Genomic DNA, 26,611 nt, shown 5'->3' on the forward strand with positions numbered 1-26,611 from the left:
TCTCAAAGCCTGGGGAAGACCTTTTGAGTCTATAGAATGTTCTTACAGCTCAAAACTTCTTAACATGTTTTTTTTGACAGTACTGGGATTTGAACTCAGGGCTTCAGGTTTGCTAGGCAGGTACTCTACCACTTGAGCCACTCACTACACCAGTCCCATTCTTAACACATTCTTGGCCTTTACAAAGTCTTTCACAAATACATATTGACCTGTGACAGGGTTGGGCCCTACTTAACACTGAGACTCAAAAGAATAAATCGATCAAGGCCACACATTTGTGTAGGTGGCTGAAATGGGACTTATTTTTTTTAAAACTGTTAACAGACCTGGGGTCTCTTAAAGAATGAGTGGGCAGGGGCTGGGGTTGTAGCTTAATAGTGGAGTGTGTGCTTAGTATACCCAGGCCTTGGGTTCAATCTCTAGCACCAAAAAAACAAAAAACAAACAAACAAAAAAAAAAACCGTGAAACTCACTATCCCAGTTGGCCCATTTCCCAGACTTGAGGTGTGGACTGAGGCAGGAGGCAGGAAGTCTAGAGGAGGGATGCCTGGGCAGAAAGGTCTGATGAGGTAGTGAGGTGAGGTCTCCAGGGCTTCTGGTCAGCCCTCACCCAGCTAGCTTTCTGTCAGTGAGGTCCTTTCTAGAGTCTGTGGTCCTCCTGGAAGTGGAGAGAGGGGATGGGTGGAAGGAATGGGAAGTCCTGGGGTGCCCAGGTAGAAGCTCTCAGGGAATTTGAAGCTGAGAGGCTGAGCAGCTGTGACAAAAAAGATGATACCAGTTGTCAAGGGGGCCTAGTAGTGTTAACACATCCACACAGTTTGTGCAAGCTCTGACCTATCCCCCACACTCTGCCTAAGTCATCGGTCTTATCGCTTCTTCTCAAAGCCTGTGACCCCTCACACCAGGCACCTGCAGCATCTGTTTGAGGTAGGTGTCCAGAGAGAAGGCTTATGCTCTGGATTGGGAGACTGGGGCCTGCTGAGGTCCCACTGCCCTCCCTCTCCATGGTGCTCAGGCCCTAGGCCAGGGGCTCAACAGACACAGGCAGCGGGATGGGGTTGCCCTTCTATTGGTCCAAGTCCTGAGCATAACCTTGGTGAGTCATGGAGGTGAGGAGGCCCACGAGGCTCAGCAGCGTGGAGAAGAGCAGCAGGAAGGAGGCCATGAAGAGCAGGGCAGGCAGAGCACTGAGCATCAGCAGCAGGATAGCTGGCAGCAGGTGGCGCCACACTGTGGCCACCACGGGCCACAGGGAGCTCAGTAGGTGTGAGCCAGTGGTGAAGAGTGCGTGACAGAGCATCAGCGCCAGCAGTAGGTAGAGTATCCCTTCTACACCCCACAGCATGCGCTGCAAGGGTTGCCGCCAACCTGATGTGCTCCACCACTGGGCCCAGCTCTGGGGCATGTGGCACACCCACCAGCGTACCAAGGCCTGCCGGGTGACCCGGGTTGACCAGGACACTGCAGGCTGCGGCCCCTCACCAGCCCCGATGGTATCCGTCTCCACTCTAGGCTGCTGCATCATGGCTGGTGCACCTGCGGACAGCACCAGGCCAGCTATAGGAGCAACCCTGGAGATGTCTGGGGGACTTCAGGGCAGGTAAAGGTGCAGGGGTCAGAAAGGCACAAGCATGGGCAGGGTGGGGCTTTGAGCTGGGGACTAGGACTTACCTTTGGGCAGAGTTACCTAAGTCATGTTGTTTCCTGCTGTGCCCAGGATGGCCTGGCAGCCAGATCCCAGCCTCCACTCTCACTCAACCCTCACCATCCCTGGGGGACCCCCATTATGACCCGGGCTGGGGTGGGGTCCAGCCAAGAGAGGAGCCACTGCAGGGTGTGAGTCTCCTGAGTCCTGCTCCATGGGCCCTCTATGCTGGCAGAGGAGCCTGATGAGCTTCAAAGATGTAGTATTTCCTGCTTGATTGTGGGAAGCCTTCCCTAGCCCTGGCCCTTCCCTGATGGCTGATGCCAGCCCCACCCCACTCTCTTGCAAGTCATTCTCTCTGAACCCTTATTTGCTAGAACTGCAGAGGAGGCCAGAATGGCTATCCTCAACCCTCAGACGCTGAGTCAGCTGATACATCCCACCTTGGGCTCCCTGCCTTATCCCCTCCCTTCTTTTGCTGCCCCAAGCCTCAGACCCAGCTATCCACTGTCCATATTATGGGGCCAAAGGTCCTTTGAGGTTCAGATGGAGAATAAAGGGGTATATCCCCACCCCTCCATCCAGCTCAGGATGGATAGGAAACCGCAGAAAGCAGGATGGTCAGTGTATTTTTGGAGGGCACTCAGCATTTGGGGAGGGCCCTTAGGCCCAAGGATGGAGGCAGAAAGCAAGGCCCAGTAGGGCCAAGGACGTGCCATGGGCCCCCAAGAGCAGCCCCAGGCCTAGAAGCAGCAGGAGCAGTGCATCCTGGGGGCTGAGTTGTTCTGGGACTGCCCCTGTTGGGAAGGGGGGAGCCACCTGCTGTCCTGGACCCTCACCAGCCCCCTGACTCTGGCCTCTTGGAAGAAGTCTGTGCCGTGGCAGAGTGGGACCTGCAGCAGGCCTGTAGAGAGAGAGGATATCAGGAAGGTTGGCTACTTACCCCCCTGCTTATAATGCCAGGCTGCTGCCCACTTACCTATGGAGCAGATCGAAAGTGAGGAAGCTGATCAGTAGCAGCAGCAGCAACAGGGCTGGGCCAGCCATGGAAAAGATGGCTCCAATTGTCAGCCCTAGTGCCCCCAGCCCTAGGACACTGTCCAGGAGCTGGGCCCGGCTAGGGTCCCAGGGGGACACACATGGGTGCACTGTTCTACTTGACCCCTCCCCAGCACCCAGACCCCTAGGAGGGAATGGGATCAGATCTGCAAGGGCTTTGAGCCTAGGTAAGCAGACCTGGGTTATGGAGGGAGGTGGAGGTGATGGGAAGAGCTAGTACTGGAAGGGAGGAAGGGGGAAAGGGGGAAAGGGAAGGGGTCCCTGGCACACACTCAAGGGTGAGCACAGAGGGTGGGGATCAGGGGTCCTTGGGAATCTCCTCCTTCCCTCACACACCCCACTAAACCCTCCTCACCTCCTCCCATTTTGGTCAGTCATTCTTAGGACTGGGTAGTTAGGGCATTGTGACCTATAGGCAGGTAGGGCCCTGGGGCAGGTAGGGGGCTACAGCTGGTCTGGCCTCATAAGCACTGGTGGCCTACATGGGGCTTAGTCAGTAAGTCAGTGATTTCTGAGAAGTAAGACTCATCCTCTTGCATTTGCTAATTCTCTGCCCCAGGGCCTTCCCATGGGATTGTCAGGAAGTCATCTAATGCCATCACTACTTGGGCAACTGTCCAGGAAAGGATAGACTGCTTTCCTCCTGAAAGTTCCCAGAGCCATCTGTCTGGGGTGTCATCCAATCTCCAGCTCCAGCTCTTTTCCCTGAGTGTGGAGTAATGCCTGTGGGCTTTTGGGCTGGTGGATTTTTAAGGACTTCTGTCCTGGAGTACAGAGACAGGCTCTGCGAGGATGCAAGCTGAGGTTTTCTGGTGGTGTGCTCCCATGCGACCTGCTAAATGGGGATGGGGCAGGATGGAGCTGTTTGGATGGTCTAGGCACTACAGTTTGTGAGCAGTGTTATGAATGTTGGGGGTTTCAGAAATGGGATAGAGAACAAGGCATATGGCACATATCTACCGTCCCAGCACTTGGGAAACGGTAGCAGGAAGATTGCGAGTTCAGGGCAGCCTGGGCTACATAGTGAGTTTGAGGCCAGACTGGATTACATAGCAAGCCCTGTATTAAAGAAGAACAGAGTCCACCACCAGTAGTTCTCGCCTGTAATCTACCTACTCAGGAGACAGAGATCAAGAGGATCATAGTTCCAAACCAGCCCTGGCAAATAGCTCTCGAAAAATCCCATCACATACACTGAAAAAGGCGGCTGGAGGAGTGGCTCGAGGTGTAGGTCCAGAGTTCAAACCCCAGTATCAAAAAAAAAAAAATGCAAAGACTGTAAAACAAACAGTTTCCTGAATAAAATTCAGGAAAACAAAGGGATTGGTCATCTGGAAACAGACCTATTTCCACTGGTAATCTGTAAATGGGCGGAGGACACAGAAGTTCCAGCACATCTCAGTGTGGTGACTTAGAGACAAGAGTAGAAATGAGTCATCACCAAGAAAATTTAATCTTTGCATCCATATCATACTTTGAAGGAAAACTGATGAGGTAGGGACAGGAAGATAGGAGCCACATAGCCCCTAAGAGAAGAGGAAATAGAGTGAGAAACTGTCTGTAAGGGGATTGGGCATAATAGAAGATCTTGGGTCTTGGCCTTTAAAAAAATTTTTTTTGCATAAGTTCCAATTGTTTTTGTATATGAGCAAATTAGCAGTAAGTTTTAAGAGCGCCAGTCCTTTCAGCCTGATCACTTCTGGATGTACCCACAAGAACTGATAGTCCTGTCCTGATGATTGTACCAAGATGAAGAAACTATATATTGTAAAGGGCTGGGTATGAAGCATGACTAATGCTCCTTAAGGGTTTACTGTGTGCTGGGTGCCCTGGATACATTTATAGGGGAGTTCTATTTTTTGATTTCCTCAGAGTTTATTTTTCATTCAACAATCATTTATTAAGTTCTTCCTATGCCAGACATTGTGACTAATGATTCCTAAAAGAATTCTTGATGATTTGCTGAGGAAGTGCTCTCAGGAGGAAAACTTTTAGGGAGGTGAAAGTAGGACATGGTAGGGAAAATTGCTAAGCTAGGATACGGTCTTGGTTGGAGACTAGCCTCAGCCTGACCCTTCAGGTAGCTCTGGAAGGTGAATTGCACCATAGCATTGGTCAGTCACTGGCTTCCGATGAAGGAAGTGGGCAGAGGAAGGTGGAGGCTGGAGAACTGTAACATTCTGGGTAAGACAGAATCTGTTAGCCAAGAGCATTTGTCTGGAGAAGGGAGCCAACAGCTATGACGTATGAAGCAGCAAACACAACAGTGGGAGTGGGAGACTAGTTGGTAATGGGACCAATAACATATAACACAGGTGTTGTGCAGTAAAGTATAAACTTGGCAAGTCTGGGTTGTCTAGATTCTGTTCATTCATAAGAATAGTTTAGCCCTTGCTAGGCTCCGGGGAAGTAACCTTTAATCCTTGGATTATGCTGTCTATTGAATTATGTTCATTTACATGGGGACCATGGTCCACATCAGATAGTATATGCCAACAATGTGATTTATGTTGGGGCCTTGGACCATACAGTATCACTTTGACCTCTAGAGGGGCTGCACTAAGGTTAGTCACATGCACAGTCAACTATACCTACATGACTGACCCCTTAATAAAAATCCTGGACACCAAGGATCAGTGAGCAACCCTGTTGGCACTATTCTGTGCATGTTGTCACACATCATATCTCCATGATTCCATTTCCGAGGACAACTGGAATCTTACTCCTGATGTGACATGGCTCTGCCCTATTCACCTTCTTCTATTGCTGATTTTAATCTGTGTTCTTTCTCTCTAATAAACTGCAACCATGAGCATAACTACTTTGCTGAGTTCTGTAAATTCTTCTAGTGAGTCATTGAGCTTGAGAGTGGTCTTCAGAAAAGCATTGGTGTCAGAAGTGGGGTTCATTAGAACAAGCATGATTCACTGAAACATGGTGAAAGTATGATTTCAAAAAAGGAAAGATAAAGAGAGTGAGGATAGCAAGTCTTTGATTCCTGAATGGCTACTTGGTCACCCACAGTACGGAAATGCAGCAGCCTTGTGGTCAGTTACTGGAGGTAAAAATTATCAATGGAGGCTGGGCATAGTGACTCATGCCTGTCATCCCAGCTACTCCAGATGGGGAGTTCATCATGGTTCAAGGCCATCCCGGGGAAAACGTTATCAAGATTCCATCTCAATCAATAGTTGCATGGTGATATGTGCCTGTCATTCTGGCCACACAGGAAATGTTAATAGGAGGATTTAGGTCCAGACTAGCCTGGGGAAAAAATGCAAGAAACCCATGACAAAAAGAGGAAAAGTCAATAAAATTAGAGGTAGCAGTATTTGAATAATGTTACTTTTAGAAAATTAGAATAGACAAAAAGAAAAAATTCAAATATCAAGAAACTTTTTCATAACTGAAGGATATGTATCTTTAGACCATACAGTCCTGTCAGTTCATAGCACAGATGAAATTCAAATTATTGGAACTGCCTACAAAGAGCTTCCTACAATGAAAATGATCACATGCATAGGACTGAACATTAGAAATGGTGTTAGATTTTTAAACCAACACTGATAGCTAGAAGACAATAAAGAAATGTCCACAAAATTCTGAAGGAAAGTGATTTCCCACCTAGAAACTTGTATCTGCCCAAATGATTATCAAGTACGAGGGTAAACTAATGGAAATTTTAACCATACAAGGTCTCAAATATCTGACCTTCCACACACCCTTTCTTAAGAAGCTACTTGGAGGATGTGCTTCAGCAAAAAAAGGAATCAAACCAAGACAGAGGACAATATGGCTTTCAAGACATCAGACTAACTCAGGAAAGGATGGTGAAAAAGAGCTGGGATGTGCCTCCGAAGCCAAGTGAAGAAAGCAGGCAACCTGGGCTGGAACCAGAAGATAAGTACTCCAGGAGGCATGTTTCAGAAAATGAAATCAATTGATTGTCTACGTTTAGACATATTCAGAGTAAATTTGCAGTTCTGTTAAAAACTTTGGGATTTAATTAGTGTTGGGTAATTAGAAAACAAAGTAAGTGATTAAAAAAGAAAAGTAATTACTAATTCCAAGGAGCATAAAAAGTTGACAAACAAGTTGAACGTGGTCATAATAAAATCCTGAATATTGAATTCCCTGGGAATCTTGTTAAAATGCAGATTCTGACTGAGTTGATCTGGGATAAAGACTCTTCATTTCCCACAGGGAATGCCAATGCTGCTGGTCCTTAACCACACCTTGAGGAATGAAGCTGACAGAAGCATTGATGTACAAAAGAGAGAGCGAGCTGGGGGATGTATAGGTGAGGGGAAGGTGAGTGTGTGGGGGGACGCTACCCTGTGCATCTCCATGGGAGTCCCCATCAATGCTCATATTACAGGGAGAGCACCCGGCAGGGAATAAGCTCTGTTTTAGCACCCATGACAGGAGATTAGGAGGTCCAAATAGGTAATAGATCTTTTAGAAGAGGAAGCAGAAGAGAGAAGAAGGGAGAAAAAACAATTACTCCATCAGGAGTTAGGACTTTCCATTTCAGGAAGTGGTCAGATCTGAGAGAATAGTCAAACTAGAAACTTTCTTTTGGGTTATAATCTATTCCTGGATTCATGAATAAAGCCATGAATGCTTGAACATATGGGACCTCTGACCATTTCTCCAGTCTTCTACAGAATAGTTCTAATTGTAGGATGGTGTTCTTATCTATGGACCAGGTGGTAGGCCAGGATACTCCATCTTCTAGGGTGTATTGGGGCCAAACAAAACAAGATGTTTTTGCTTGAGGATTTGGGGGTCAAATTTCTTCCAATAGTATAGAATAGAATCCAACATATGGAAGGTTGGTTTCCCATTTCTGGAAGAGAGAGGAAGAGGGTGCATAACCAACCATTAGAAGGCTCAAAAGTGTTCCCTAAGAGACTACCTATGGGGAAGCAACCTTCCTTCTGTTAGTGACCTGGGACTGGGAGGTATGCCTCCTGATATGCCCTTGATCCCCAGCCACTTTGTGATCTTCCTCTATCTCCAGGTTGACTGTTGATCATACATTTCATGACCCTTGATGATTCTAGTCACTCCTGGATGTAATTCTAGAAACCCAGCATCCTTAGGATCCTCCCCTTCCATAAATTCCACCATCCCTTTAAGTAAATGACCCACAATATTTTGTGGGTGGCCAGGAACTCGGATCTTGGAGGTCTGGGGGAACTAGCTTGGGTTTACTGTCTTTCTAGAAGGAACTTTTGGATGTCCTCTAATTTAGTCTTGGTAGAATTGGAATGTACGGTTTCCAATAAATAATCTCTTAGTTTCTACTTTGTGACATTGTAAGAGATGACTAATCTGACAAATAGTAAGAAACCTAATTGTGTGGTGTCCCAGGTCAAGGTGGAAAGAGGATCATGTCCTATGAAACATAAAGCACCAGCACATGGAGCAGGAATGGTGAGGTTTCAACAAGGGTTGGGAATCCACTGCCATTCCAGAATACTAGGAAAGTATCAGTGTTTGGTGGCCACAGAGGCTAGGCAGGGAGGAAGATGTGATATAGGCTTACAACAAAACAAAACAAAACAAAACACAGAAATGCAGGATTTCAGAAGGCAGTGCTGTAGCCAACAGAGAGAGGGAGAACAGAATTTACCCTTTAGTGGATCCAAGTCACAACACCAAAATGTTATTGGTGGATGGGATGGTGTGTTCCAGATGTTCCTCAGTTGTTTGGGTGCAACATCTAAGATTAGAACACTGCCCAGTGTATCAAAAGAACCATGAAGTGTAGGAAGATAGCAAGGAGCGATTTATTAGCAAAGTGAAATTATACCTTGAGATGTGAGATGGGCAGTTGGGGTAAGAGCCCACAGCCCTCCTCTAACCTTGAATGTATCATACACATGCTTTTGATTGCTGACCAGGAACAAGATGCTGTCCTAAGTACCTGAGTGCAGCTGTGAACATTTGGGTGCAAAGGCTCTTCTGGAGGGGTATTGACCTCCTGCTGGTGGTAGGGACTCAAACAGTGAACACGTAACAATTTAAACAAGATAATCTCAGAAGTCATGGAGTGCTTAAAGACTGTAAGAACAAATGTGAGACCAAGAAGGTAGGAGCAGAAGCAGAAGAGGTAGGAAAAGTGAGGGTAGAAAAGAACTTGGTCATGAAGGGTGGTGCAGGTGAACTTGCTGGGAACTTAACCTAGGAGGAACTTGTCTCCGCTTGGCTGCTGTTGGGGAAGGGCTTAGAGAATGGGGGTGAGAGCCTCAAGAGGCTGGGATTTCTTGAGATGTATCCCCTACATTCCCTCCTCTTTCAAAGTTCTCTGGAAAACTTGGGTGGGGTTGGGGATCACAGATAGAGAAGTGGCCAGACTGGGCTTTGCTGGAGGCTGAGAAGCCCCGGTACCTGTTCAGACTGTTATTGGAGGGTCAGGGAAGCTATCTCCAGTCACATAAAAGTTGTTAAAAATAACGACACATCTCAAGAATCTTTCTGCATGAGTGATTACCCATTCCTACCTAAGAAAAATCCATGGAGGTGGAGTGGGGAGAAAAACATTACGTACAATGAGATTATAATGACATAGTAATGGGCAAAAGGTAACTCTCCGTCAAAGTAGCCCACCTTAACTTGACTGGCCCAGAACTTGCTTTCCATTTGGGATCCGGTGCAGGAGGATGTAATGATGAGCAACAGTCCAGAGCAAAGTTAATCTTGAGAAAGATCATAGCCATACAAGGCCTTCTCCTTATCTGTTTTCATCAGGTTTCCTCTCTACCAGTAGAAGTTTAGCTTGTAGCATGCAGGAAAGCAGGCCATGAGTGAGAGAGAACAGGGCTCACAACACGTTTGCACCGAATCGAGGATTGTCCATTTTTGATCCCCTTGCACCTGCCCATCACTCATGTCTAACTGCTATCCATCAAGACCATGGCCTCCCACCCCAGCAGAGATGCATCAGTTTGCAGTTTAGTGCATGTTCCTCAGGCCTCTAACTGGGACAGTCCCCAATTTGGAACGGCTCCCTTGAATTTTTCTGTGCCCTGGACCTGGCAGTACTGTGTAAGCTGGTTCCAAGCAGGTACCTGGTTATGGGTGGGTTGTATCTGGTTGCTTAATTTCCCAGGGTCCAGGACTCCTGTCTATGGGGTCATCCCTGCCAGTGGTGTGCCTCAGTTCCAGGACTTCAGCCAGTATTCTGCTCCCTCTCAAGGGTCCTGTGAGCTTGGGTCACCACAGTGGTGCTGACAAATTGATTTGGGGGTGATTGAAATTTTTATGTAGACAGTGGTGCTGCAAGAAAATCAAAAACCTTTAGCTCAGGGTCCCTGGCACTTCAGAGAACTTCGGGCCAACTCTGAGCATTGCTTCTCTGAAGGAATGGCAGCAAAAGCAAAGGCAAAGCACCTGCCAAAGTCCACAGTGGGCACATTTTATTCCTTCTGGGGAGGCCACGCAGGCCTGGGGGATCCAAAGAATATGTGTGGCGGGTGGGGAGGATGGGAAGGGTCCCGCGCCCTGGAATTCCTGATCTGGAGCAGTTCCACCAATAGAGACCTAGGACCCAAGAGGAGGATAAAAGGAAAGAGGACAAGGAGATGGAGAAGGCAGGGGGTCGCGTTAAGCCTCTGCTTTCCATCCCTGGCCCCAGCCAGGGTATTGGTTCTGGCTGCTCTGCTTGGGTTATGTAACCCCAGAACGTGGCAGGCGAGTGAGAGAAGGAGTAGGGGAGGGGAAGAAAGGAGAAAGGAGAGGCGGGGCCAAGGATAGTGGTGGTGGTGATGGGAAACGCAGCCTCCGGTTGGGTCCCTTGGTTTCTTTCAGGATTCTTGAATGACCAGCTCTTCCCCTCTGCACCCAGTCCACCGCCTCAGTTTCCCCTTTCTTCCACTCTACTATCCCACCTGCCCTGGCAGGGAGCTTGTGGCTTCTGAATGGATTTCCCTCTCAGGTTGTAGTTTTCTCCCCAAAGTTCTCAGCTCTGCTACCTTGGCCAAGTCGAGTAGCCGTTCAGAGCCTCAGTTTGTAAAGTGAGGTTTGATTAAAAGACCATGTGCAAAGTGCCTGGCATTGTGCATTGTACGAAGTGGTGTCCGCTGTGGGACCTACTTTGGCCGCACAGGACTAAATGAGATGTGTGGCTTTGTAGACTGGAAAGGGCCGCGCACGACAGAGGCTAGTTAGCCCGAGTCGACCGGAGAAGGAGGGGCAGGATCCGGGGTCTGGAGACCTTGGGCGGTGCAGCCCCATCCCGCGGCCCCTCGAGGGTCCGTCCCGCTCGCCCCTCCCGGGCCCTCCCTTCTCCCTCCAGGTCGCAGTCCTGCGAGCGGACTGTGGGCGGGCCAGAGGCTGCAGAGGGGCGTGGGGCGACGGCGCGGGCGGGCAGGAAGGGGCGGGGGGCTCCCGAGCGGCGGGCAGGAAAAGGCGAACCCACCGACCGATCGCCGCGGATTCCGAGCGTCCGCATCTCTCCGCCGGCCATGTGGGGCCTCCTGCTTGCCTTGGCTGCCTTTGTGCCTGCCGTCGGTCTGGGTCTGGGGGCGCCCAGCGCCACGGTGCTGGGTCTGGCGCCGCCAGCGACCACCGAGGTCCCGGGCTCAACCCCGGCCCCGCGTAACAGCCCTGCACAGCCGCCCGCGAAGGGGAATGGTGAGCTTCCAGTCGGGCAAGTCGGTGGGCCCGCTTCCCTTCCCAGCACACACACACACACACACTCACACTCACACTCACACGCCCTGTGCAGTGGCTGCTGACTCAGCAGCCCCATTCCAGCCAGCCCTAGTCAGCACTCCTAGGACAGGAGCTAGTGGGATGCTGGCTCCTCCAGCCCTCAACCTTCCCTTTTTACAGATGAGGAAACTTTGGCCTGGAGGAGGGGAGAAAAGAGGTGCAGAGGCACCAGACGAAAAGGAACAGAGCCAGCTTGTGTAGGAAAGTTTAAGGGCAGGGGCTGGAAGGAAAGAACAAAAGAAAGGGAGGGAGAGACTTTGCTGAGGCTGTGTGGAGGAAGGGGGAAGACACAGGCTGCCTGACCTCTTAACTTCTCCTTGTGGGAAGCCCTGTGCTGGACAGCCAGCCTGCAGGCCCAGCCTGGGAAGGCCTCCATAGCCAGGCAAACACGGAATTCAAGACAGGCCTTCTCAGAAGGAGAGGTCAGACAACTGTGCAGGCGGCACAGGGGCTTTGGGAGTAGAAAGGCTAGCAATGGAAGTGGGAGGGGCAATGGTGGTGGATGGGATTACAGGAGAGGGGAAAGGTAGAGAAAAGCCTGGAGGGAAACAGCTCTTTGGAACATCCAGGTTGGGTGTAGCTCTTCATTGGTGGAAGGGTGGGAGATGAGGCTGGCCGAGCATAGTGTCAGGAAGAAGGAAATGCTAAGGAAGTGGCTGGAAGGGCAGGTAGGGGTCAGACTACAAGCCTTGAATGCCATGCTAAGGTTTTTTGATACTTGTGGTGGGCTTGCCAGAGGCTTGTGTGCCTTCCTGGACTGGCAGAGCTTTCCATGGGGAGGGATTCATGCCATTAGTCTCTCCCCCCTGAACCCTAGGAGAACCTCCTAGGAGAACCTCAGGAGAGCAAGTCCGGATTCGAGTCATCAAGAAGAAAAAGGTTATTGTGAAGAAGCGAAAGAAGTTAACTCGTCTCAGTCTCCCAGAAGCTGCTAGACCAACAAGGACCCCCGAACACCTTGAGAAACAAGAGCCAGGTACAGCCTCTCCAGGGCTGCCCAGGCTTGCAGCTCCTGTGGCAATTACTAGCATGGCTTCTGGCCTCATGGGCATAGAATGCCCCCTGCCTGCTCAGTACATAAGCAAGCGAACTTAGGCTCAGCCTCTCACCTGCTCTGACTACCTTCTTTCTGGTCCTGTCTTCCTGCTCTGTCCCTGCTCCGTCCCTGCTCCAGGTTGCCCCCCTTTGGGCCTGGAATCTCTGAGAGTTTCAGATAGCCAGTTTGAGGCATCCAGCAGACAGTCCTTTGGTCTTGGACCACATCGAGGACGGCTCAACATCCAGGTCAGCACCCTGGGCTCAGAACCCAGGTTCTGGGACCGTCTCCCTTCCCTTCTCCTTGTCCCAATCCACCCCACTCTGCCTACCTGGGCCTGACCACCATGTTCTGTGCCCATAGTCAGGCCTGGAGGATGGTGACCAATACGATGGGGCCTGGTGCGCTGAGCAACAGGACACTGAGCCATGGTTTCAGGTGGATGCTAAAAACCCTGTCCGCTTCTCAGGCATTATCACACAGGGCAGGAACTCTATCTGGAGGTGAGGCAGGCTAGCCCCCTACCCAGAAAGTTGTAAGGGGAGACAGAAAGACTGGGGTGGAACTTCTGGGGGCGTCAGTGATCTCTCCTTACCTTCCCTGACAGGTACGACTGGGTTACATCATACAAGGTCCAGTTCAGCAATGACAGTTGGACCTGGTGGGGGAGTAGGAATCATAGCAGTGGGATGGATGCGGTGAGTGGTCCTATAGTGATTGAGACACCAAGCTCATTGCAGCGTGCTTGGCTGGGCTGAGGCTCTTCTGAGGATAAGGAATAGATGCCAATTTAGACATTTCAGGAGGGAGGGAGGGAGGGAAAGAAAGAGAGAGAATATGTATGTGTATCAGAATGGGTGACACCCACTAGGCACCTTGGGAGCTGTTTTTTGTTTTGTTTTTCAGTGCTAGGGGTCCAACCCAGAGCCTTATGCATTCTAGGCAAGCGCTCTACTTCTGAGCCATGTTCCCAGCCCAGGCTGTTTTAGGATATGCCCAATAACTCCAGCATGGGTGGATGCTGCCTCAGGTTGAAGCTTCCTCCTGGAACACCCTTCTGGCCATGGGCCTCTGTCTTATATCACTGTTTGCCTGCTCATGGCTTTGGCTTCTCCATGTCATGGTCCCTTTACACTTGGCTGCAGAATGGAGTCCTTGCCAGCACTAGGATGTCTGTTCCTGAGTTACATTGCCATATTGGTATAATGAGTTGTGACCAAAACAGAAAACATACATGACTAGGGCTGTCTATGAGCAGGAGAGAGAGAGGGAGCCCATGTTTGACCAAGGTGTACGTCTCCAACTTAGCCTAGCATGTAGAGTTAGCTAGTGAGCTTGGAGGCCTGAACTCCTTCCCTGGATCTTGGGCTAGACTTGGGTGTGAGCAGCCCTAGCAAGAGACTCAATATCCCCAGGTATTTCCTGCCAATTCGGACTCAGAAACTCCAGTGCTGAACCTCTTGCTGGAGCCCCAGGTGGCTCGCTTCATTCGTCTGCTGCCCCAGAGCTGGCTCAAGGAAGGCTCACCTTGTCTCAGGGCAGAGATCCTGGCCTGCCCAGTCTCAGGTGGGCAGTTGGGCAAAGGTTGGATGGGCAGGTCCTGGATGCAGGGTGCATCCTCAACTGTGAACTTACCTTTTACCATGAACTCACATTTCACCAGATCCTAATGACTTACACCCTGAGGCCCATGCACTGGGATCCTCCGACCCTCTAGAATTTCGGCATCATGATTATAAGGCCATGAGGAAGGTCAGATATAACCCCTATGACCCCAAAAGGGGGGCCTGCCTATCCCTTTCCCACCAGGGCAAAATCTGCCATGGCACCTCCTCTGTTCTGCCCTTTCCATCTGGGTCTGCTTTTCCTCTCTTGGACTGTGCCCAGGATGCCCCCATCTGCGTGGGCTACTACTGACTTTGTATGTCTCCACAGTCACATGTGGTCGGACCCATGGATGTAACTCTCCCATGCTCCTTTTTCTACCCCACCTCCACCACAGCTGATGAAGCAGGTGAATGAGCAGTGTCCCAACGTCACCCGCATCTACAGCATCGGGAAGAGCCACCAGGGCCTGAAGCTGTATGTTATGGAAATGTCGGACCAGCCTGGGGAACATGAGCTGGGTACTGGCAGGTGATGTAGGGAGAGGTGGGCAGGTCAGGGATGGGAATCAGCTATGAGCCCCCTTGTGTTCCCAGGGGAGCCAGAGGTACGCTATGTGGCTGGCATGCACGGGAATGAGGCCTTGGGGCGGGAATTGCTGCTGCTTCTGATGCAGTTCTTGTGCCATGAGTACCTGCAAGGGAACCCACGAGTGACCCGACTGCTCACCGAGATGCGCATTCACCTGCTGCCCTCCATGAACCCTGATGGCTATGAGATTGCCTACCGCAAGGTAGGCCATCCCACATGTGGGCCTCTTTATCCCTTCTGCCCTGGTGCCTAGAGCCCCCTTGGCTTGAACAAGCGTCTTCCCTAACAGGGTTCAGAGCTGGCGGGTTGGGCAGAGGGTCGCTGGACCTACCAAGGCATTGACCTTAATCACAATTTTGCTGACCTCAACACACCACTGTGGGATGCAGAGGACTATGGGCTGGTTATCCCCAACCATCACGTGCCACTGCCTACTTACTATACTCTGCCCAACGCCACTGTGAGTATTCTGGAGGCAGTGGTGGAGGACCACCCAGGGACCCCTTATCTCTTTGTCCCACCTCTCCTGACCCTACCCTTGTCCAGGTGGCTCCTGAAACTTGGGCAGTTATTGAGTGGATGAAGCGGCTCCCCTTTGTGCTGAGTGCCAACCTCCACGGTGGTGAGCTAGTGGTGACCTACCCATTCGACATGACTCGGACCCCATGGGCTTCCCGTGAACTGACCCCAACACCAGACGATGGTGTCTTTCGCTGGCTTAGCACCGTCTATGCTGGCACTAATCGGGCCATGCAGAACACAGATCGCCGGCCTTGCCACAACCAGGACTTTTCCTTGCATGGCAACATCATCAACGGGGCTGACTGGCACACAGTCCCTGGGAGTACGTGTCTGGGGGTGGAGGTAGCCCCATCCTGGTGGTAGACCCCTGCCCCGTAAGATAGTCTGCTGCTATGGATAGCACTCATGTCACTTCCCATCCTGAAGTGTCTCCCAGAGGAGAGCACCAGGAGGGTGGGACTCCACGCTGTCCCCTTAGGCTCTGGTATGTGTGATGCCTCCAGGCATGAATGACTTCAGCTACATGCACACCAACTGCTTTGAGATCACGGTGGAGCTGTCCTGTGACAAGTTCCCTCATGAGAAAGAGCTGCCCCAAGAGTGGGAGAACAACAAAGAAGCCCTCCTCACCTACCTGGAGCAGGTCAGTTCTGAATCCCCCAGCCTGCCTGAGTCACTCCTGGACAGTCTGCTCTCTATTTAGGCTGCACTAGGGGTTCTTCTAAGGTCCAGTTGGCATAAGATTTCCACCATGCCTTGGGATTCTCAGTGTCATGTTGGCTTGGAAGGATCTAGAACAGGAAGTGCAGTTTGCTAGCAGGGTGGTGTCAGATGTTGTGAGCCAGTGGGACTAGACAGCCCTCTTAGGGGTGGCTCCTAGAGCTGTCCTAGACCTAGCCTCAGGAGAGTTCTTCTCAGGGAAGACATTAGGCAGGTGTAGAACTATCTTGCCACAGAAATGTCATATTCCACAGGACTTGGATCCTAAGGAATGACTCCATAAACATTAGCTTCTACAAGTTCTACAGAACACGAGCCCAGTCACAGGGTTACTGCACTTGGGCAATCCTAAATTATGCCTTTCTAACAACAAGATGTAAGTTACCAATCAGGAGATTTTTATCAGAAAATTTGTCACCTAGGAACACAGCAGATATATTCTCATGCCTCTGCATGAGAAAGGTGTCTTTTTTTTTTTTTTAAAGAAGACAGGATCTCATTTTGTAGCCTCAGCTGGCCTCCAACTTGAGATCCTCTTCTTCCCTCCACCACAGGGTTTTGATAAAGATTTCTGCTGGGTATGGTGGCCCACACCACATCCGTGATTCTAGCATTTGAGAGGTTGAAGCAGGAAGACCACAAGTTCGAGACCAGCCTGGACTACATAGTGATACCTGTCCAAAAAAAAAAAAAAAAAATCTAAACCTTTTCCCATACAGGTGCGCATGGGCATTGCAGGAGTTGTGCGGGACAAAGACACGGAACGTGGGATTGCTGATGCTGTCATTGCCGTGGATGGAATTAACCATGATGTTACAACAGGTTTGTGTGACAGAGAGGGGCTGGGGAGGGGCGCTGAGGGAGGAGCTGGGCCAGAACCAGGATCATTGAGTCCTGAGCTTTCCCTTTACTCTCCTCAGCACGGGATGGGGATTACTGGCGGCTACTGACTCCGGGGGACTATATGGTGACTGCCAGTGCTGAGGGCTACCATTCAGCTACACGGAACTGCCGGGTCACCTTTGAAGAGGGCCCTGTCCCCTGCAATTTTCTGCTCACTAAGACTACCAAACAAAGATTGTGAGAGCTGCTGGCAGCAATGGCCAATCTACTCCCAGATCTCCAGAGGCTGCTGGAGTGGCTGAGGGGACAGAAGGATTAACACCTCCAGCTGAAGAGAGCCAGAGCCTCGGGCAGGCTGGACCTGTCCAGAATTGAGGGGGGAAAGTGGGGAGGGAGGGACAAAGTGGAGGAAGAGGTGCTGCAGCTCATTAAAGCTACCTGGCACCTAATCATCCTTTTGTCTCTGTGTCCCTGGTCCTTGCCTGGGGGCAGGCCTCATTCCACCTCTCAGTTCCTGTTCTGCACAGATTTGCACACTCTCATCGTTTGAGTTCTGAAGACATTGTGTGGAAAGAGGATCGATCCCAAGTTGAGCCCTTGAATCCAGAACTTGACAGAGCTACTCATTTTTGCCCTACTTCTGTCACAGTTGCCATTACATTCTGTAATCCCCTGCTCAGTGCCACGCACTCAAGGAGTCAAGGGTCAACACTGCCCACACCTAGCCTCCTGAGGCTCTCAGGCATGAGGGGCGAGTTGAACACATCTTGAAGCCCAGGAAGAGGGCAGTTGCGGGAGTGCAGATGGGAGTCCTCACTTGGGAAATGCAGGGACTCAAACAGTCAGGACTGAAATAGATGAGGTTCTAGGGTTCAGATGAAGGTGGGCCAGGAGTGGGGGTGTGACAGGGCCTGCTCCAAGAATGAGGGAACCAAAGATGGATCAGCTTTGTTAGCCATTCTTGGAGAGTGCTAAGTGATAGGCTTTGATTAGTTTCTTTCAACTGAAGGAAGGAGGAATTATGTGTGAGTCTATGTATTGCCAGGAAGACAATCTATTTAAAGTATTTCAAGCAGAGGAAAATTTAATGCTAGAACGTGGATATGAAGGTGTTGGAAGAGCTGTATGAGAAAAAGAGAAATGGGAATTTCACCATTCTCACCATTGTTTTCTATTTGACAGGTAAGATAGTAGAGACTAGGTGCTAGAAACTTTCATATTTGCACCAGTGGAACCGTACACTTCCACTGCCATGATTGCCAGAAAACCTGCTACTTCCCTTTGTCTATTCTTTGCTCCAAGTCTGGGGCCAGTGCATCTATTTTGCAGGACCTAAGTTACATGAGGAATCTCAGGTACAAAAAGCCTGAGGGGGTTGGGGGGCATGCCTGTCTAGCAAGTGCAAGGTCCTGGGTTCAAACCTCAGTACTGCAAAAAAAAAGTCTGAAAGACTGAGTTTTTAGCTTTCTAATTTCTACAGTATAGGAAATCAAGCCAAAGCAAGGTTGAAGTGATTGTCACGTTAAGTGAGTCAATCTACAGTATCAGAAACACTGTAGAGCATCTGTGAGTAGGATCCATGAGAAGAATTACTGTTTTGAGCAACTTCAGGGGGGTCTGTTTAAAATGATTCAATAATTCTATATCCAGGAAACCTGTTACTTAAGTGTAATGCAGTTTTTTCAAGTACAACGAGTATAACAAAATAACCAAGCAATTAAGAATAGATCTAGACCCAAAAAGATTTAATAAATTTGAGACATCAAATGCAGATTGCAAAATAACTATGTCCACATTATACAAAATAAAAGTCATAGTTCAAGATTACTCCTCAGATAAAAAATAAAAAATGAGCTACTTGAAAACCTACCAGAATTTCCTTAACACAATGATCTAAATTAAAAATAAATTGTGTGTAACAGTGAGTAAGACACTTAAAAAGAGAAATAATGGAATAGAAGGTGGATCAGAAGTAAATATTCACAGACTCACAGAAAGAGAAAAACATGGAAAGACTATTGAAGAGACATCATGGAGGAAAAAGCTGAGAAAGCAGAGGAAGAATGGGAGAGCAATTTTTGAAGAAATGTTAGCTGAGGATTTTTCAGAACTGACAAAGACACCAACTTACAGGTAAAAGGTTTTCAACAAACTCAAGAAAGATAAACAACTCAATAGAATAAGGAATAAAAGATGAGAATTGCATTTCATAAGAGGAAAATGATCCACTTTAGCTAACAATAAAAATTGCATACAATAAAATTCACCTTTTTGATTCACAGCTCTGTGAGTCACATTCATAGTTCTCACAACCACTGTCATAGATGCAGACACCAAAGGACTGTCATACTGTCCCTTTGTATTCAGACCCTTCTCTCATTCCAACCCTAGGAAACCACTGATTTGGTTTCAAGTTTTACATTTTTGGTTTACCTCGATGAACTTCCAGCAGAATCAACTCAGAGACCCACATCTGGACATATCATAGTCAAACCCTCAAAAACCAAAGACCTTTAGAATCTTGAAAGCAGCAAGAGAGAAGCAACTCATCACAAACAAAGAGCCCTCAATAAGATTAGCTCCTCAGCTTTTAGCAGAATTCATGGAGACCAGAATGCAGTTTGATGATGTATTAGTGTTGAAGAAAAAATATTGTCAACTAAGAATTCTATTCTAGCATAACTATCCTTCAGAAATGAAGGAACAATTAAGACATTCTCAGTGAAACAAAACCGAAGAGAATTCATCATTGGCAGACTTGCCTTGCAAGAAATACTTTTTAAAAAAGAAATATTAAAAACGATTTTTATGCTAAAATTAAAGGACATGAAAGAATAATTCAAATCTACACAAAGAAAGATTACCAATTCTGGTGACTACATAGGTAAAATGATAGTATAAATGCATTTTATTTATAACTTTTTCTCCTAGATGATTTAAAAGACAACCACATAAAATAATAATTACAAATCTGCATTACAGTTTAACAATAAAAAAGCAAGCAATCCAATTAAAAGGTGGGAAAAGAATCAGGTGCCTGTGGCTCACACTAGTAATCCCAGCTACTCAGGAGGCAGAGATCAGGAGGATCTCAGTTCAAGGCCAGCCCAGGCAAATAGTTCGAGAGACCCTATCTCAAAAATACCCAACACAGAAAGGGGCTGTTGGAGGGCTCAAGTGGTAGAGTGCCTGCCTAGCAAGTGTGAGGCCCTGAGTTCAAAGCCCCATACCATTAAAAAAAAAAAAAAAAAAAAAGGTGGGAAAAGGATCTCGACAATTTCCTGAAGAATATCTACAAAGGCCAATAAACACATGAGGAGATGCTCAACATCATTCGTCATCAGGAAAATGCAAATCAGAACCACTGTGAAATATCACTTCACACCCATTTATGGCCATAATAATTTTAAAAAGTCAGGCAATAACAAGTGTTGTTTTTAACAAGTGTGGAACATTTATGCTCTTCTGGTGAGAATGTAAGGTGGTACAATCACTTTGGAAAACAGTTTGGAAGTTCCTTAAGCAATAAAAACAGAGATTCTATTTGACCTAGCAATTCTACTCCTAAGTATATACCCAAAGGCAAAGAAAACTCATAGATGTAAAAACTTGTACACAAACGTTTATAGCAAGTTTTTTTCATAATAGCCAAAAAGTGGAAACCACCCTCTCTTAATGCCATGTTTCAAAACCGATTCAAGCTGGGCACAGGTGGCTCACGTCTAATCCCAGCTACTCAGGAGGCAGAGCTCAGGAGGATTAGGGTTCAAAGTCAGCCCAGACAAACAGCTCGTGAGACCCGATTTCAAAAACTCCCTTCACAAAAAAGGGCTCATGGAGTGCCAAAGTCTGGGCCCTGAGTTCAAACCCCAGTACTGCAAAAAAAAAAAAGAAAAAGAAAAAAGACTCACATGTATCAAAGACCTCATAGAGGAAATATGTTAAAAGCCTCATGACATTGGCAATAATTTCTTGAATATGACACAAAAGGCACAAGCAACCAAAGAAAAAATAGACAAATTGGACTGTTTTAAGCGAAAATTAAGAAACTTTGTGCATTTAAGGACACTATCAACAGAGTAAAAGGATGACTCACAAAATGGGAGAAAATATTTGCAAATCACATATTTGATAAGATTAATATCTAAAGTATTAAAGTAAGGGAAGGGGTGGGGGCAGGGGGGAGAAATGACCCAAGCCTTGTATGCACATATGAATAATAAAATAAAAAAAAATAAAGTATATAGAGAACTCCTAAGGCTGCTGGGGTGGCTCAAGTAGTAGAGTGCCTGCCTAGAAAGTGTGAGACCCTGAGTTCAAACCTCAGTGTTGCCAAAAAAAAAAAAAAAACAAGTTAATAGACAATTCCTAAAACTTAAGAACAACAACAACAAAAATAGGGCTGGAGGTGTGGCTTATGTGGTAGAGCACTGGCCTAGAAAGCATGAGTTCAAATCCTAAGAGCACATAAATAAATAAATAAAAACCTGATTCACAAATGGACAAAGGCCTTGAATAGGCGTTTCTCCAAAGATGACAGACAAATGGTCACCAAGCATGTGGAAGGAAGCTTAAGTTTACTAATCATTAGGAAATGCAAATCAAAACCATAATGAGATGCCACCTCAAACCCATTAGGGTGGCTAGTATGAAAAAACAAAACATACTATTGGGTGTGGGGGCTCAGAAGACAGAATGAGCCAGTGCCCCCATCCCCCAAGAGAGCACTGTGAGCTCTACATCCTGTAAAGGGACACGCGGTTTCACAAGTCGTGGAAGCTCAAAACGCCACAAGACTGATAGACAGGAGGCTTTCACGGGACTGTGTACATGTTCCTGTAGAGATTTGTTAAGAGACCACCCCTGACTCCTGATCCCCGCCCCAACAGAAAGGACCAAATCAAAAACTCCTCTATGTAAACACAGGAAGCTACTGATTTTCTGGGCTCCCTGTCTGTCCCTAGGGGCAGCTTTTCCTTTCTCTCTAATAAATCCTACTTTGTGTGCCGACCTTGTCTCACGAGTCAATCTGCTGCCTCACGAGCCAATTCTTTGGCCCCTGGTGGCAAGAACTCTCTACACCCACCCGCAACGATACTGTGCAGTGGGAACATAAAGTGGTATAACTGATACAGAAAACAGTATGATAGTTTCACAAAAATTAAACACAGAACTACCATATGACCTGGCAATTCTTTTGGATATGTACCCAAAATAATTAAAAGCAAGGTCTCAAAAAGATACTTGTACACCCATGTCTATAGCAGCATTATTCACCATAGCCAACGGGTGACATAAACCCAAGTTCCATTGATAGGATAAATTGATAAGCAAAATGTGGTAGATACATACAGATGGAGTATTAGCCTTAAAAAGGAAGAGGGGTTGACCCATGCTAAGCATGGATGAACCTTGGAAACAGCAAGCTAAGTAAAATAAGCTAGTCACAAAAAAGACAAATAGAATGCTGTATGATTCCACTTTTACGAGGTTTCCGGAGTTATCAAATTCAGAGATGGAAAGTAGAATAGTGGTGCCAAGACTGGGGGTGGGGAGGAGAAAATGAGGAGTTACTGTTTAATGGCTCTATTATTGAAATTTTGCAAGATGAAATGAGTTCTGAGATGGACCATGGTGATGGCTGCCCAACAATACAAATGTATTTAATACTCCTGAACTGTACCCTTGAAATGGTTAAGATGGTAAAGTTTTATGTTAAGTGTATTTTACTACAATTAAAAAAACTTAGGCTGGGGATGTGGCTCAAGTGGTAGAGCATTTGCCTAACAAGCACAAGGTCCTGAGTTCAAATCCCAGGGCAACCAAAAAAATTAAATCCTTAAGTTGTTATAGTAAGAAAGAAAAGTTAACAGAAGAAAAAAAGAAAATACTAATATATGATACATCATGAATGAACCTTGAAAACATATGTTAAGTAGATTAAAAGGCATTTATGAAGGTCATATAGTGTATGATTCCATTTATATGAAATGTCCTGTTCAGGAAAATCAGTAGAGACAGAAAACAGCTTAATGGTTGCTTAAAGCTGGGCATAACTGGGGAGGGGGGATGATAGTTAAAGGGAACAGACTTTTTTTTAGGTAATAAAAATGTTCTATAATTTGGTGTGTTGATGGTAATACTTTGTAAATATGTGAAAAATATTGAATTGTATTATTTAAATGGATGAATTATATAGTTGTGAATTTTATGTATGTATGTATTTATCTATTTATTTGAACTTGAGGCCTTACACTTGCTAGGCAGGTGCTCTACCACTTGAGCCACACCGCCAGTCCGGTTGTGAATTTTATCTCAAAGCTGTTACAGAAAGTCTGCATTGGTGGGTATATAATTCATAAAACGTAGTTTGTACAATAATAACAGCACAAGGAAGGGCAGAGGGATTGTAGTGAAACAGGACCAAAGTTTTTGTATACTATTGAAATTAAGCAAAGTTTTAATACTATTGATATTAACAAGCTAGTTGTTAAAAGTTAAGATGCTATTATAATCCCCAGAACAACCACTAAGAATATATAGTAAAAGAAAGGACAGGGGAATTAAAATGGTACAGTAGAAAGTACTTTTTTTTAACACAAATAAAGGCAGCAATAGAGGAATAATAATAATTTTAAAGAATAGAAGGGCCTGGCATGGTGACTCATGCCTGTAATCCCAGCTTCTCCAGAGGTGGAGAGGGGGAGGATTGCTGTTCTAGACCAGCCTAGGCAAAAAGTTAGTGAGACCTTATCTCAACCAATGACTGGGAATGGGGTCATGTGTCTGTCATCCCAGCTATGAGGAAAGTGGAAGTAGGAGGATCTTGGTCCAGGCTGGCCAGGGCATAAAAGCAAGATCCTATTAGGAAAAAAACTAAAGCAAAAAGAACTGGCAGTATAGCTCAAGTGGCAGAGCATCTACTTTAGCACGCATAAGATCCAAAGTTCAAACTCCAATGCTGCCAAAAACAACACAAAACAAAACACAAAACAGAACCAACAAAAACCATAGAAAATAACAGGTGTAAATCTTATCAGTTTAAATGAAAGTAGAATAAATTCTTTTAATCTAGTCCTATCGATTTTAATTTATTTTTTCATATGGTAGAGGTTGACATAATGAATTAATGAATTAAAAAAAATGTTTCAACTACCTGTTGCTTATAACAGGTACATTTTAGATTCAAAGACACAGTAGGTTGGAGGTAGGATAGACATGCAGACAGTAACCAAAAATGAGACACAATCTCTATTTTTTTGCTTTTTCCAGAGTGTCATATAGATGGAATCATAAACTAGGTATCCTTTCGAGACTCTGTTCTTTCATTTACCATGATGCACTTGAAATTCATCAACGTTGCTCATCCCTTTGTGTCTGAGCAGTTGTGGACATTGTATGGACATATCAGAGTTTGTTTATCCATTTGCCCATTGAAGGACATTTGGGTTATGTGGCCATTGTGAAGCCTGGTACTTGTGAACGTGTACTGGTTTTTGTGTGAACATAATATGTAAGTTTTCTTTTCTTTCTTTTTTTTGGTGGTACTAGGGCTTGAACACAGGGCCTCGTGCTTGCTATTCAGACACTCCACCACTTGAACCACTCCATGAGCCCTGTTTTGTGTTGGGTGTTTTTGAGATAGGGTCTTGAGCTATTTGCCTGGGCTGCCTTGAAACTGCAATCCTCCTGATCTCTGCTTCCTGAGTGGCTAGGATTCCAGGTATGAGCCACTGGTGCCTGGCTAAATTTTCATTCTTTAGGATAAATACTTAGAAGTCCTAGGGTTGTTGGGTCATGTGGTGTGTGCTTAACTTTCTAGGAAACCATTTTTCTGACTGGCTGCACTGTTTTGAATTATAAAAGTTCTTATTCTGCATCCTCATCAACAGTATTTTTTATTTTAGTCAGGAGATAGACAGCAGGACTGGGAGTATAGCTCAAGTGGGAAATTGCCTGCCTAGCAAGCATGAGGCATCCAGAAGATTTCTCATTTTGGTTTTAATTTGTATTTCCCTTAATGACTAATGACACTGAATGTCTTTCCATGTGTTTATTTATCATAAATCTGTAAGATGAGGATTGCTAGGTTTTGGGCTTTCTTTGACAGTACAGGGGATGGAATTCAGGGTTTGCAAGTGCTCTGCCACTTGAGCCACGCCCAGTCCCTTTGGCTTTAGTTTGTTTTTCAGATAGGGTCTCAAGCTAACTTTGCCTACCTTAGCCTCAAACTTTGAACCTCCTGTCTCTGCCTGTAGAGTTCCTGGGATTATGGATGTGTGCTACAATGCCCTGCTTCTGAGAGCTCTTTGACCAAAGTCCATAATGGTTTTCTTCTAAGAGTTTTATATTTTCATGTATTTCATTAGGTTTATAATCCTTTTTGAGTTAATTTTTATATATGTGAAATATGGGTCAATGTTCACTTTTTTTACATATGGAAATCCAGGGGTTTTTTTTGTATATTTTATTGAAAATACTGGGTTTTTTTTTTTTAGTTGAATTGTATTTATATCTTTGCCAAAAAAAAAAAAAAAAAAAAACCCAGTTGACAAAAACAAAGAAAGGAAAAAATCAGCTGACCATATTTGTGTGAGTCTGTTTATGGAATTTTTAGTTTGCTGCATTGGTATATAGCTATCCTTTAGCCATATTCTCTTGACTACTTTACGATACATCTTAAAACTGGGTGGTGTGCACATGCAAAAGAATGAAGCTTGACCCTCATCTTATACCATATACACAAATTAACTCAAAATGGATCAAAACTCTAAACTTAAACAAACACTACAAGAAAATGGGAAAATCTTCATGACATTAAATTTGTCAATGGTTTCTTGGATAGGACACCAAAGCAGAGGCAACAACAACAATAATGACAGAGAAATAAGTAAGTTCATCCAAACTAAAAACCTTTGCACATCAAAGAACACTATCAAGAAAGTGAAAAGAAAGCCCACAGAATGGTAGAAAATGTTTGCAAAGATGTAAATATCCAGAATGTATAAAGACACTCCCTAAAATTCAAATCAACAACAGCAAAAACCCCCAAACAACCTAATTCAAAAGTAGGTAAAAGACGTGGAAAGACATTTCTTCAAGAAAATATACCAATGACCATTAAGTACATGAAAAGATTAGTTGTCATTAGTCATTAGGGAAATGTGAATTGAAACCACATTGAGATAACACTTCACACCCATTAAGATGGCTATTATCAATAAAACTGAAAATAGGAAAATGTTGGTGATGATGTGGAAAGCTCCAAACCCTTGTGCATTGCTGGTGGGAGTATATAATGTTGCAGCAGATATGTGAATATAGTTTTGTGGTTCCTCAAAATGTTAAACATAGGCCAGGTGCTGGTGGCTCACACCTGTAATCCTAGCTATTCAGGAAGCAGAGATCAGGAGGATTGCAGTTCAAAGCCAGCCAGGGGAAACAGTTCGAGAGACCCTATCTCACAAAAACCCATCACATCCACAGACTTTGGTATCCATGGGAGAACTGGAACTAACCATCCCCCACCCCCGGATTCTGAGTGACAACTGCACTGCTCCAGGACAAATATCAGATGACACAAAGGCTGTCAGCATGGAGTGGGGGGACAAGTTTATGTTTATCTTAATTGTTATTGAGAAATGTCAACACAACTTTTTTTTTTTACTTGAGGAAGGGACACTTTTTTCTAATTTGAACAAAGGTACATGTGCACTATGCTCAAGATGGAATCTCTTTGATATCCTCCAAGAGGAAGACAAAGGTGGCTTCAACCTGGAAGAGCTAAGTCTCAAGCTAAATGTCTCCCAAGTGTGTAAAGGCAGTATGGAGGAAAGAAAGACCACAGGTTCAAAATTAATGTAAAATC

The 26,611-nt window shown here is 46.2% G+C and overlaps 3 protein-coding genes across 3 annotated transcripts; 1 reads left to right on the forward strand and 2 right to left on the reverse strand.

Moving 5' to 3' along the window:
* Nucleotides 1-1,067: 1,067 nt before the first annotated feature.
* On the reverse strand, nucleotides 1,068-1,541 carry Tmem239 (transmembrane protein 239). Its single transcript, XM_020173828.2, has one exon. It carries the CDS (start codon nucleotides 1,524-1,526, stop codon nucleotides 1,068-1,070), a length of 459 nt encoding a protein of 152 aa, XP_020029417.1. The 5' UTR covers nucleotides 1,527-1,541.
* A 768-nt stretch (nucleotides 1,542-2,309) lies between these two features.
* C5H20orf141 (chromosome 5 C20orf141 homolog) lies at nucleotides 2,310-11,178 on the reverse strand. The gene is made up of 3 exons (XM_020173830.2): nucleotides 10,927-11,178; nucleotides 2,626-2,918; nucleotides 2,310-2,550 (listed from the first exon to the last, which is right to left on the reverse strand). The coding sequence occupies exons 1-3, from the start codon at nucleotides 11,176-11,178 to the stop codon at nucleotides 2,310-2,312; spliced, it is 786 nt and encodes a 261-aa protein (XP_020029419.2).
* On the forward strand, nucleotides 11,086-17,146 carry Cpxm1 (carboxypeptidase X, M14 family member 1). The gene is made up of 14 exons (XM_020173836.2): nucleotides 11,086-11,345; nucleotides 12,244-12,402; nucleotides 12,601-12,710; nucleotides 12,826-12,965; nucleotides 13,070-13,160; nucleotides 13,878-14,028; nucleotides 14,126-14,214; nucleotides 14,465-14,588; nucleotides 14,664-14,860; nucleotides 14,948-15,118; nucleotides 15,205-15,502; nucleotides 15,684-15,823; nucleotides 16,620-16,722; nucleotides 16,821-17,146. The coding sequence occupies exons 1-14, from the start codon at nucleotides 11,177-11,179 to the stop codon at nucleotides 16,982-16,984; spliced, it is 2,106 nt and encodes a 701-aa protein (XP_020029425.1). The 5' UTR covers nucleotides 11,086-11,176; the 3' UTR covers nucleotides 16,985-17,146.
* The last annotated feature ends 9,465 nt before the right edge of the window (nucleotides 17,147-26,611 follow it).

The sequence above is a fragment of the Castor canadensis genome, chromosome 5, assembly GCF_047511655.1.
Source record: "Castor canadensis chromosome 5, mCasCan1.hap1v2, whole genome shotgun sequence".
Lineage (NCBI taxonomy): Eukaryota > Metazoa > Chordata > Mammalia > Rodentia > Castoridae > Castor > Castor canadensis.